The following is a 13,360-nucleotide window of genomic DNA, read 5'->3' on the forward strand; positions in this document are numbered from 1 at the left end:
CTGTAAAATCACAGGTGTAGTGTTGGTCCAAAGGAATAATATTAAAATTTCTTTGCTCTTCAAGAGCACTTTTCACACAGTGTGACCCAAACCCAGTAAATAATGGATAGTGTGGAATTCCATTTGATTTTCAGTTAAGGCAGCTTGGTTATTTACATATTTCAAGTAGTGGTCCCTCAGAATTTACCTCCTCACTTGGCATCAGCATTTCTGAGGATCAGCAAAAAGAAAAAAATTAACAAAATTTAAGACTTTACATGGATTTCCTTATTTTTTTTTTCTGCTGCTTATGGAATTCCTGGTTTTGGTTACCAAGTGAATTAATATCAGCAAGAGCAGGTTCTGATTTCTGAATATTTGTGGTTATTTTGCCTTCCTGCTTAAGTGGACTTGTTAGTGCAGAAGAACAGGGTGTTATTTATTATAATATTTTCTACACTGAGAAGCACTTTCCATTTTCAGGATTTAAAAAGATTTTAATGAACTAAAATTACCTAAAAGCATCTCAGAGGATGTAGAGTTAGCAACTGGCTGCTTTCCATAATTAGGAAAAACAGCACTTCAAAAGTACACAGATAAACAACTTGGGTTGTTCTAGCAAAAATAATACATTCTCCGAGAAGAGTCTTCAAACCCTCATTGTTCTCCATAACTATGAATCTTACAAAATTCAGATTTTTTTAGTATCATAGAAACCCAGAATAGTTTGGGTTGGAAAAGACCTTAAAGGTCATGTAGTTCCAACCCCTTGCCATGGGCAGGGATGCCTTCCACTATCCCTGGCTGCTTCAAGCCCTATCCAGCCTGGTCTTGGACACTTCCAAGGATGGAGAGTTCACACACATCATCTCTGGGCACCTCATAATTAGTAATAAGTTAATAAATAGCTTGTAACTTGTGCTTTTTGGGTATGTTTGTTTGTGTGTTTTTGCCATTAAATAAATTGCTCAGTTTGGAGGTTTTTTTAAAATTTTATTTATTTTTACTATTTTTTTTCTTTTTTTTGCTGAGCAGAGTTCCAGATGATCTGTAGAGATCTCAACAGGGATGTCCCGGGGTCTGGGTTTATAACACAAAGCATGCTGACCGCTTTATGGCATTTGTGTAAACTGTATTTACTGAACCATGTGTCCCCACCCTTGTGCATGTCATGTGTCCCTGTAGCAACATGAATTATATCCACATGCACCAGCCCATACTTAATTTGGCATCAGGCTGATTGTTTCCATGCAGGTGCCAACTGATGCATGACTCTGGAGCGTGGAGATCTGTGCACGTTTCTGACCCCACAGCTCATCACACAGCATGGGAAAATAAACCTGTCACAGAGCTTTTGTAATAATTCAGAAATTTACCATTCAAAGTAATCTTGATACAGATTTTGACTTTCTGTGTGCTTCCTAGAGGCAGAATTATCTCAGATAATTGTCACTATAGCTTTGCCAGCCCTAATATTCTCTTATATTTGCTTTGTAAGAAAGGTGATAAGATTTTATCATGAACTGACAGTGGATTCACATCTCCCCAGTCATGATGATAATTGTGCTGTCAGGGAGATCTTTGGGAAATGATTCCTGTCATAGGACCAAAGGAATTTCATTACACTTTATCTTCCCGAGTATGCCTTCCTATTGGCCTGATTCATACAAATATGACCATTTTTTTCTTTATTTATAAAAAACAGTCAGGTTTTTGGAGGAAATCTGGGTGAGATGCTAGAGGTTCTAGGTGAAATGCTGGAGGTTCTAGAGGTTTATCATTATTTTTAAACTGTCTTTTAATCTTTTAAATTATAATATTGTGTTAGAGTGTGGCTGAAACCAGCAATTAAACTTACAAGCACAGTTTATCACATCCACATTTTTCCGGCAGCTTTGCAGCAGTGTGAATCCTCCAGTGCTCTGAGCCTTGCTAATATTCAGAGATATATGGTCAGATAATTAATAATGTTCGTTGTCCTTCTTTTCTAGCCAAGAACAGCATTGTCCAGGGCTTGGAGAACGTGGAGGCTGTGGAAGGAGGGGAAGCCCTGTTCGAGTGTTATCTCTCCAAGCCTGAGACCTATAATTACAACTGGCTGATTGATGATGAGCCTGCCAAAACTACAGAAAACACTGAGATGGTTTACTTTGAAAATGGACTCAGGCATATCCTGCTGCTGAAGAATTTAACTCCCCAGGACAGCTGCAGGGTGACTTTCATGTGCAGCGATGCAGTGACCTCAGCCTTCCTCACAGTGAAAGGTAACTCAAGTGCTTGGGCAGGGGAAGTCTTCAATTTCTGGTTGGAAAGGGGACAGAAACCAGGAAAATATGATGAGTAGGAGCAAGTTGCATTTGTTGTTGGTCTCTTACGTAAATGTTCTTCCCACACAGTAAATCATAGAATCATTCAGTTGGAAAGGATCTCTGAGACCATCGAGTCCAGCCTTTAACCCAACTCTGCCAAGCCCACCACTAACCCACAGAATCACAGAATGGACTGGGTTGGAGGGGACCTTAAAGATCATCCAGTGCCACCCCTGCCATGGGCAGGGACACCTTCCACTATCCCAGGCTGCTCCAAGCCCCGTCCAACCTGGCCTTGGACACTTTCAGGGACCCAGGGGCAGCCACAGCTTCTCTGGGCACCCTGTGCCAGGGCTCACCACACTCACAGGGAAGAATTTTTTCCTAACATCTCATCTAAACCTACTCTCTGTCCATCTGAACCCATTTCCCCTTGTCCTGCCACTCCATGCTCTTGTAAAAAGTCCCTCTCCATCCTTCTTGTAGGCTCCCTTCCCATACTGGAAGGTGCAAATTAGGTCATACCAAAGCCTTTTGTTTTCTGGGCTGAACAAATCCAAGTCTCTCATCCCCAAATGGATGATGCTTTACAATTTCTTGTTCTGTAGGATGTGACATGGTTTACAAGCAGCACCAGTTGCCATTGAGTTAGCAGCAAATGACTGTCCCAAAGTTGTCATGATTCTGATGTGTTTGGTTGTGTTTATAGGTACTTCAGGTACTTCAGAAAGGAGGGTTTTATCAGCAAAAATATTATCTCTGTATCCTTCTACTTTATGCTGTTACTGGAGACCCCTGTGGGGACCAGAAGCCCTTTCTGTACAATAAAGTAAAAGAGTAAAAGAGCAGAGATCAGTGCCCAGTTATGGATTAGATGGGGCTTGGAGCAACCTGGTCCAGTGGAAGGTGTCCCAGCCCAAGGCAGGGGTTGGAATGAGATGGGCTTTAAAGTCCCTTCCAAACAAAACCATCCTGTGATTCTAAAGCTTCTATTCTGGCAATGTACATGGATCTTTTAATAATCTCCTTAGCCTCCAAGGCCTGGCTGTTCAGATCTTCTGCACAAATATTCACAAAATCTCTTGATTGCTTCTGTAACTGAGGGCTCGATCCCTGATTTTAATCTACAGGGTGGCGCCTGCAGTTCTTGCAGCCCCTCATGGATGTGGAAGTGTCTCTGGGGGAAAAAGCAACATTTAGCTGTGTCCTGAGTGAAGCTGTGCCAATTAATGAAGTGGCCTGGTACAGTAATGACATAGAGATCCAGTCGGGTGAGGACTGGGAGGTACAAGCAGATGGAAACAAATACAAACTTATTCTGAAAAAAGCCCAACTGCATCATTCTGGAGATGTGACCTTTGCTTCCAGGGAAGCCATTTCATCAGCCAAGCTTTCTGTGATAGGTAAGTGTGTGTTGCTCCAGCCTAGTGGCACTCTAAATCTGGAACTTTTGTATCGAGCTACAACACTGAATTTCCCAGCCTTTGTGCTGATTCTTTTCTCTTTGCCTCACATATCCCAAAATAGTCTGAGAAGATACTACTGGCAACTTGTTCTTTGACCAGAGGTAATCCACCTCATCAAAAGAAAAATGAATCAGGCTAGTGATGGTAGAGATGCTCCCCAAGTTTCTTTAGCTGCAGTGATGCCTTAAGAGGCCTCCTAGACACAGAGACTGGACAGGAGTAAAAGAATAAAACAGGTATTTATTTGAAAGGCCTTCAAAGGTACCCCTGGGAAGCCAGAGGCTTTTGCCAAGATGGACCCCAAGATGGACCCCAAGATGGACGGCAGGGCATGAGTTCTTCACACTTTTATAGGTTTGGTTCATTTGCATATCAGGGTTAATTCTCCAATTAAAGCTTCAGTTAATGATATAATTCCCCTCAGCTTGCCCCTCTTTCAGAGGCTCTTTGGTTTATACTTTTTGGGCCTAGGACGGTCTGGGTGACCTTGGAGTGCAGGCCCAGAGAGGCTTTTGTTATGTCCACCCAGCCTGAGAGAGCAGAAACCAACAGGCCACAAGAAACTTCAGAGTTACACTCTAAGCAGTACAGGATTTGAAAAACACAAAGGTCAAGATCTAAGGCATCACAGTCTCTTGTAAAATGTAACATAAACTCTAACAATTTTCTCAGAGTTCAACTTCACCCTCGGCAAATGTGGACATGGGAGGGAGCTGAGCTAGAGTCCACATGGAAAAATTATCCAGGAAAGCAGAGGAATTTTTGAAATCTGCTAATCAACTCAGGTGCAGGGCAACCAGTTTCCCAGACTAATGCGTAGCATATTAAAATCTTCAAGTGGGGAACACACAGCTCCTGCTTCAGAGACACGGGAGTTAATAGTTAAGTAGGGAAGATGATAATTCCCGCATGGAGCAGGTTGGATAATGACATGTCAGTGTCCATTTCAGCACCCAGGGTCTGGCTCCTTCCTGCAGTGGGACAAGTGAGTCACCCAGCAATGGTCACTCCAGCACTACCCCAGTGATGATTACGAGATAGTTGAATTTGTTTTAGCTGTAGCTGAGATGTTCAAGAGTCACTGATGGACCATCTGTTCTTTAAATGATTACTGGCAGTCTCTGTCTAATGATTTCTGAGGCTTAAGAGATCTCTGTTACATGTCCCAGTCATTTCCGCCACAACTGACAAAAAATGTTTGGTGGATTTAAATCAGTTTTTTCTAATTTGGGGCATTTATATTCAAGGAACTTCAAAAAAAAAAAAAAAAGTAATACTCCTCCCGTTGACAGACTTTTCTCTCCTCCCGTTGACAGACTTTTCTGTATGAAATTTGGCTGACAATAGAGAAAATAAGCCTTTATGTTATTTTTGTGGTGTCCAGAATTAAAGAACTGGCTGTTGACCATATTTGCCTTTAACTCATTGGATTGGTAAATCATGGCAGGTCATTTATATGGTAAATGTCTTGAACTCAAGACTGAAATAATTATTTCTATCTTTAAGGCCAAAGTGTAATGTAAGTAAGGAACATTTTCCGAAGTACTGAGTGTAGGGGTTGGAATTAGATGATCTTCAAAGTCCCAACCCAAACCATTCCGTGATCATGGACATTAGGACACCAGATCATTCCCATCACATAATTACTTGTTATTGCCTGATGCTGTGACATATACTGCAATTACACAGAAATTGAGTGACTTTCTATTAAAATATCAGTTACTCTTTAGTCCAACAATAATTATATTTCCATTGAGGCCAAACCTAAAATAAACCTAATCAAGGCTCAAATGTGCTTGAAATTTTCAGCTAAATTCATTGATAATACCAGTGTAGGGTTATTTTTATTTATGGGACAAAAGCAATGCATGACGTTAATTATGTGAAAGTTGGAAAATGAATGTTTCTCATTAGCAGTGTAGCTCAGGGCAAACAAGGATCACTCAGTGGTGCACAGGTACTCATGGTCATGACTTTACAACAAATTTACGATGACTTTACACTTGACTTTACAACCAGAAAAATACTCAGGTCGTTGCACTCCTTCCTCACGGCTTGTAGAAGGCTCTTGGGTGTTTTAGGATGCTCATGTTACTGCTCATCACGGGACCTCTGTTGTGCCCCCAGCCCTCCCTGAGCCGCCTGAAGAACCAGAAGTTCTAAGTCAGAGCAGCCACTCTGTCACTCTGTCTTGGCACAAGCCGCTGGGCGATGGTGGCCAGGACATCCTAGGCTACAACGTGGAGAGGAAAATCCCGGGCGTTGGCTGGCAGTCCTGCAGCAAGGGCCTTATCCAAAACACGGAGTTCACGGTGGACGGCCTGGCCCCAGGGGAACCCTACAGATTCCGAGTCTCGGCCATAAATAAAGCTGGGGCCAGCGAGGCGGTGCACTTCCCCCAGATGGTGCAGTTAGGTGAGGATGGACACAGGCCCCAGCGAGGACTGCAAGCCCCTGCAGACCCTAAGTTTTGCATGGCACACCTGCTTCACCCATTCCAGACATCTTTCAGTGCTTGCCTGCCAACACGATAGAGGAGGAAGAGCTTGGAATAAAAGTCGTTCTGGGCTGCTATGAACAAAACCTGCTGCATTTTTAGCACTCAGGACTGATTTCCTCCAAACTGCATCCAGCTGTCTTGCAGCCTGCACTGCATCATCCATGTGCTGGCCCGTCACCATGGGTTTCTTGCCTTGTATCCATGTGTTGGCTGGTCACCATGAGTGTCTTTTCTGGTGGAGTTAGGCCAGAATGAGTCAAAAGGGGCATGTTGGAATGTGTTTGGGGTAACCAAGACCATGACTGTTGGTGGGCAGTGTTGTCTTCTTCACCCATCTTTCTCTTTTTTAATGTTTTTTTTAATGTGTCTTTTTCAATAATCCCCACAAAGAAATGCTGGAGGACACAGTTCCTTTGCTGTCTGATGGTGAAATTTTGGAAGCTACAGTGGGATGGGGAGTCGCTCCCTCAATCTTTCTTTTCTTGCAACTCTTTCTGTGGTGTCACTCATCTAAATTCCTCAAAATGAGAATAATAATAAAAAAATCCTCTTTTGCTTAAGGTTCAGGCACACAATGCCTTTTTTTTGCAACAATAACTGCTGCCAGTGCTGGACCCTGATGACTCTGCACACACTGACTTTGTCCACAACAAACCCAAGGCATTTTGGGCACCAATCCCCTCACCATGGTGAAATGTGCAGAGGGGAAGATCACCCTGAGGGATGTGCTGCTTTCGGGAATTCAGCACTGTCCTTTGCATCCAATCTGTTTTTCTTTGAGTATCATGGTTGTGGAAACAGCATTCCATTGGCAGGCCTCTTTCCAAAGTAAAGAAGATGCAGAGAATTTTTATTTTTAAATTATTTATGTGTTTTGATAATTTTTTACTCTAAGATAGCATAAACCTCTCTCTCTATATTTATAGATACTTTTTAGATTTCAAGATGGAAATGAATGCTGCTTTGAATAATCTCCTCTTTTCATTGTATTTACTGTTTCTTTTTTGTCTCACACCACAACTCCTTCACTTGGAAACATTTAAGATCTAGAAATCTGTAGAACTTCTTTAATTCTGGTGATGGGTAAATGAAGACCAGCAAACAAACACAGGAATGTGAAAAATGCAACCACTTCTGCATGTATATGTTTAGATGGAGCTGGTTTAAGCGCTGGGAGTGTCTGGAAAGTTGTTTTGATATTATCTTTGGAAGTGCACAGTTTGGATGCTGCCAGTCTTTTCATTTTTTTTCCTTTGGTTGTTCGCAACAGCTGAAAAATCTGTAAATGATGGATGGGTTGGTTGGGTATTTTATAGAGTGATCTGGAGTGCCTTAAAGCCAGATGATGGTTTGTTCTTTGTGTTAATTCACTTTATTTTCATAACTGCAGAGCCTCCAGTTACAGTCACCCAACCTTTGGTGGGAGGATCAGTCTCAGAAGGAGGGACGGCTCGCCTGGAGTGCACCTTATCAAGTGAAACCAAGGACAAAGTGACTTGGTTTAAGGGAAAAGAACAAATAAAAGCTGGAGGGAGATATGAGATCCGCTCTGATGGAACGAAGCAGATACTCATCATCCATGGATTCAAACCTGAGGATCAGGACAGCTACACCTGCATGGCTTCTCCAGAAGTCAAATCTGTTGCCAGCCTGTGTCTTGAAGGTACAGAGTGTGCTTTGCTGGGATGTTAAGTCAGGTCCAATATGGACATCCAGGGGGATCTCCACAGCTTGGACTGGAATTCATTTTCTTTTACAAGCCATGATAACAATGCACAAGGAATTGTTATTTTCCTGTTTGGTATTGTCCAGTAAATTCCTGCATCCTGAATAGTTTTGAGTTGCTCAGATAAGAGTTTCTGGAGGTGAAATTTAAGGTGTGACATTACGGTCTCTACATGAGCTTTTGGTACCTTTTGAGATGCTTTAGGGTATTCTTTGGATGTCCCACCTGACCTGGAGCATCTCAAAGGGGACTGGGCACCATGTAGAGGCACTGGATGTGTCCCAGACACCTTCAGACTTAGACACATCCAGCCAGGCAGTTATGTCCGTGTGAGATGGGAGTTTCAGCTCCCAGCACAGCCACTGGAGATCTATTCATGACAGACAGGGAAGCTCTGTCTGTCTGGGAGATAGGATGAGCCTGGATAGCTTTCCAGGCTCCCCTGGCAGTCTTAACAAGCAGTTCATCAACTGCAACATTAAAAAGGGCAGAAATCTGTTTATTGGGTTCAAATGTGCAAGGAATTAAACAAAAGAATGTTGTTTGATTATGTTTTAAGTGCATGCATAGAATCACAGGATTGCTGAGGTTGGACAGACCTTCTGAAGATGGTGTGGTCCATCCTCCTCCTCAAAGCATGGTCAGCTAGGATAAGCTCCCCAGGACCGGATTCAATTATACCCACCCACCAGAGAGGGTGTGAAGTCTCCCTCTCTGGAGATATTCAAAATCCATCTGGACACTGAATAATGGGATCCAGGGGACTGTGCGTGAGCAGGGAGGTTGGACCAGACACCTCCAGCGCTCCCTTGCGACCTTCCCCATTCTGGGTGATTCTCCAAATTCCCATTTTGTTCTCAATACAATGCTTAGTTAAGCATTAAGCAAGATGTTCTCCTGTACAATATTTCCATGTGCTTTCTCAAAGCTCACTCAAAGACATTTAACTCCTCATCCATTTAATTCCGTGCAGTTCCTACAGTGTCGATGCTGAAGGAGATTGCCAGGGAAGTTCCACCTGCCAGCCAGCCTGAAGAACTGGTGGACGGGCACGTCCAGCCCAGCCTACCCCCTGAGGCTGCTCAGGAGGGAGATCTTCACCTCCTGTGGGAAGCCCTTGCCAAGAAACGCCGGATGAGCCGGGAGCCCACCTTGGATTCCATCAGCGAGGTCCCTGAGGAAGATGAGAAGCTTCAGAAGCTGAGGAAGGAGGAAGCAGAGATGTCTCACTACTACTCGGAGGAGTACTCCACATGTGATGAGCTGGCCAGGACAGGAGAGGCAGACCTCTCTTTCACAAGCTCCGATGATGAGTCTAGAGCTGGGACTCCATCCCTGGTAAACTACCTCAAGAAAGCTGAGAAGAAGAGCATCAGTGTTACCAGCAAGGTTCAGTCCACCTCCACAGGAAAATTATGGAAACAGTGGGAGACATCCACTGTGGAGACCACTGTGGCCACCACAGCTGCTCAGCCAGCTGAACCAGAGCTGCCAGATTTAGATGATCCCTCCATGAACAAGGCGGCTGTGAAGATCCAAGCTGCTTTCAAAGGCTACAAAGTCAGGAAAGAGATCAAGCAACAAGAGAGTCCAGTGTTTACCGAGACCTTCAAAGACTTCTCTGGAGAGCCTGGGAGCACCCTGCACCTGGAGTGTGTGGCCCACAGCAAAACTGACATGAACATCCGGTGGCTGAAAGATGGGAAGGAGCTCTCGGATGGTCGTTACTACCACATAGACAACTACAGTGACGGCACCTGCTCCTTGATTATCGCTGGCCTGGACAGGAAGGATGCCGGTAAATACACCTGTGAGGCATCCAATAAGTTTGGCAAGGTCTCACACAGTGCTAAGGTGGTGGTTGGCACTCAGGAAGCTCAAGTTCTTCCTAAGGAGAAGCAGAGTAAGCAGAGCACTGACAGTGAGACAGAGAGCTCGTCTGGCAGCGAGCTGGATGATGCTTTCCGAAAAGCAGGAAGGAGACTCCACAGACTCTTCAGGGCCAAGATCTCCACAGAGATCTCTGATGTGGAGGAAGAGCTCTTTGTCAGTGCAGATGAAGGGGACATAGATGTGGTTGACCACCAGACCTACCGTGAAGATGATCAGTACATCTACATTAAGTTTGAAATCATGTCTGAGGCCAAAGCGGCTGCCACACGGTTCAGAGAGATGTTTGGTGCTCTGGGAATTCCTGTGGAGATCGACATCTTGGAACAAGGCCCGAAAAAAATCGAATTGCGGATTGGGAAGGCGTCACCTCCCACCCTTGGGAAGTTTGCACCTCCAGTAGCGAGGCCTCCACCCCCTTTGCTGACTTCTGATACAGGAAGGGAAAGCAAATCTTGTTTATTCCTTGGAAAAGACAGCGGGAACAGGTCAGGATATCATTTTTTCACTCTCAAGTAACTTAAAATGTTTTTGTTTTTTTTTTTCATTTGGTGGAGATACTTTTCTGAGAACTTTGCATTTTTGGAAAAGTGAACCATTTTTTTATTCTTTTGCATTTTGAGGGAGAGGAGGGATTTTGGTGCTGAAGGAGGGGGTTGCAATGTATTGACTTATCTATGAAGCCCCTTTTCCTGCTAGAAATGTCACCTACTACAACGTGACCATAAATACTATGATTATTATACTTAAATGAATTATGTAGGGTTTAGAATGGTTCAGAGGGAGACAAGACATTTTGGCAAGGAGAGGAGCAGGGACAATGTATAATTGGCAGCTGTGGTACTGCTGTGCTGATGTAATATCTTAATAGTCTTCATCAGGGGGTTTCTTGACTGTTTTCACAGAGAAATGATACCAGTCTGCAATTAAAAAAAACCAGAAACCAGAAGTCTGGGCAGCAGGGGCCAAAAATACATTTTTTAGTAAAACCAAATTTTTCTTTCTTCTCTCCAACCACCCCAACTGTAGCCCCCATGTTCATGACCGAGCTCCAAAACCAAGAGGTCCAGGATGGGTACCCTGTGAGCTTTGACTGCATCGTCATTGGCAAACCCCTGCCCACGGTGCGCTGGTTCAAGGACGGCAAAGCTATTGAAGAAAATGACCACTACATGATCAATGAGGACCAGGAAGGCTGTCACCAGCTGATCATCACCGCCGTGGTCCCTACGGACATGGGCGTCTACCGGTGCCTCGCTGAGAACAACATGGGGGTGGCTTCAACCAAGGCTGAGCTTCGCGTGGACTGTAAGTCTCAAAATCACTGTACAAAAACCAAGGAAAGGAGTTCTGCTGAGACCTGGTTAATTTTTTTTTCCCCAAGGAAAGAACCATCTACAGTTTAAACAAAAATGTGTTGGCCACAGAATTTTCGCTTGCAAATCTCTTGGGTTCAGCTGGGTTTTGCCAACTCCAAGGCGAAGTTCAGAGCAAAGCTTTTTGGGTGAACAGAGGTGTTTTCCCTGATCTGAGGACGTGTGGGATCCTGCTGCAGTACAATATAAAATCCACCTGCCAGTCACTCAAACTATAATCAGTAAGAAGTATTGAAGCAAGAAAAATAGTTTCAAGGCTCAGATTATTCAAAACATGTCTTTTTCTATTTAACAGTGACCAGCACAGACTACGAGACAGCAGCAGATGCAACAGAGACATCATCTTACTACAGTGCCAAGGAATATATTTCAAGGTAAAATATGGAACTCTGGCTCTAACCTCTGGCTTGGTGAGATCAGTCTGTGTATTTATGTCAGGCCTGGGTTTGCTGTGTCAAGAAGAGCCAGGTAAATGCCCTAAAGGAGCATCCAGCCCAGCTGAGATGCAATAAATGCAACAGCTGCACATTTGTCATGGGCAGCCTTGCTCTGGAGCCTTCAGGCAAGCCTGGATATTTCCTCATGGAATCACTCTGTTACTTTTAATGTCAGATGGTGCTGAATCTGCTCTCAGGGTGACAAAACCCACAGACTGAAGTAACCTAAAATAGGTCATTCTGATTCCTAACTCTTAACTGGCATCCTGATTTTCTTCTTTCTAATTCTAATTGCTGCTTAGCCGAGAACAGGAGGAATCCACCACCGAGGAGGAGCAGTTGCCCCAGATCTTTGATGAGCTTCATGATATTCATGTGGCACCTGGAGCATCACTGGCTAAATTTCACTTGAAGGTGAAAGGTGAGTGGATCCCACGATACTGCCAATTTTCCAGTTCTGATATCAGGTTGAAGTGCTGGACAGGGTTTTCCAAGGTGCTCTTTTTCTGCTGTGGCCCCAGTCTGAGCACCTTGCACCACATTTGCACAAACCAGCTGGGGAATGTGTTCGTGGTGCCGAACAGGGACTTTTGGAGCAGACTCAGGCAGATTAATTGCCTCATTTTATGTCCATATATCCAGGCACAATGACAGGCATATGCTTTTGAAAACTCAGTTATGAACTTCTCTGAGCACAGGAGCAATTAGGAAAAACAATCTTAATATTGACATCATTATTATCATTATCGCTACTAATAACTATCATTACATATTACATATATTTATATAACATAAAGAATTATATCTAGTATAATATATTAATAACAATCATAATATTCTTAATAAAAATAAAGTGAGAGTCTCCTTCATTCTCTTCAATAAATGAAACAGTCGTGGGCTTGCCTTCCTCCATTAGGGAGTGGCTCCTACAACCTAAAAACTGCAAAAACATCCCTCTGGTGTTCACTCTGGTAGGGAGAGGTAGGGATTTTCCTGTTTTCTTCTGTTGCTCTCTATAAAAGTTATGAGAATTGATTTGCCTTCAACTTTTCTCCTTGTGAACCTTTCAAATCACACCTAAGTGTTGATTTTTCAACCTCCAAGGTGTTTGCACATGCAGACAATATGGGGAGTGCCAGAAACTGAGGAGACAGGAAAGAATTTTAACAGATAAACTGAATTTAATGCATTTTTAGGCATTCCCAATTGGTTAAACCCTTGAAACAGCAGCCCTGGGCAGAGCTGGAGATTCCTTCTCTCTGGTTCTGGAGGATGTGGCAGTTTGGAGATGCCCCCAAATCAGTGTTGCCAATGAATTTTGTTCTCTGTGTCTGTAACTGGTCCTCGCAGGGTACCCTCAGCCTCGTCTCTATTGGTTCAAAAATGGGCAGCCCCTAAAGGCCTCGGATCGTATCCTGAAAACTGACAGGCAGGAATTCCACTCCCTGGAAATCCGTGACGTCACCAAAGCAGACGCTGGCCAGTACCTGATATTTGTCATCAACTCTGCTGGTTCTGCGTATTCCTCAGCCAGGCTGGTAGTCAAAGGTGGGTATTGCTCTATTTTGGGCTATTCCAGTGGCTCTTACCATTTTGTATAGTTATTTTTTACTGAGGAAACCTCCCAAGGTAACTCAAGCGAGGTGGGGAAGTCTGTAGGTAAAAGATGGTGTGCTT

General features: G+C 43.8%; 1 protein-coding gene across 2 annotated transcripts in view; it reads left to right on the top strand.

Annotated features, from left to right (window-relative positions):
• The window catches only part of OBSCN (obscurin, cytoskeletal calmodulin and titin-interacting RhoGEF), a 152,211-nt gene that overhangs the window by 101,914 nt on the left and 36,937 nt on the right, over positions 1-13,360 (top strand). For both annotated transcript variants that reach the window (XM_017746776.1, XM_017746775.1), the window contains exons 63-71: positions 1,971-2,243; positions 3,419-3,691; positions 5,882-6,169; positions 7,645-7,917; positions 8,954-10,309; positions 10,900-11,178; positions 11,542-11,620; positions 11,986-12,104; positions 13,034-13,231. In XM_017746776.1, the coding sequence (XP_017602265.1) occupies positions 1,971-2,243; positions 3,419-3,691; positions 5,882-6,169; positions 7,645-7,917; positions 8,954-10,309; positions 10,900-11,178; positions 11,542-11,620; positions 11,986-12,104; positions 13,034-13,231 (3,138 nt within the window). The remainder of the gene's footprint in view (positions 1-1,970; positions 2,244-3,418; positions 3,692-5,881; positions 6,170-7,644; positions 7,918-8,953; positions 10,310-10,899; positions 11,179-11,541; positions 11,621-11,985; positions 12,105-13,033; positions 13,232-13,360) is intronic.

The sequence above is a fragment of the Corvus brachyrhynchos genome, unplaced genomic scaffold, assembly GCF_000691975.1.
Source record: "Corvus brachyrhynchos isolate BGI_N302 unplaced genomic scaffold, ASM69197v1 scaffold18, whole genome shotgun sequence".
NCBI lineage: Eukaryota > Metazoa > Chordata > Aves > Passeriformes > Corvidae > Corvus > Corvus brachyrhynchos.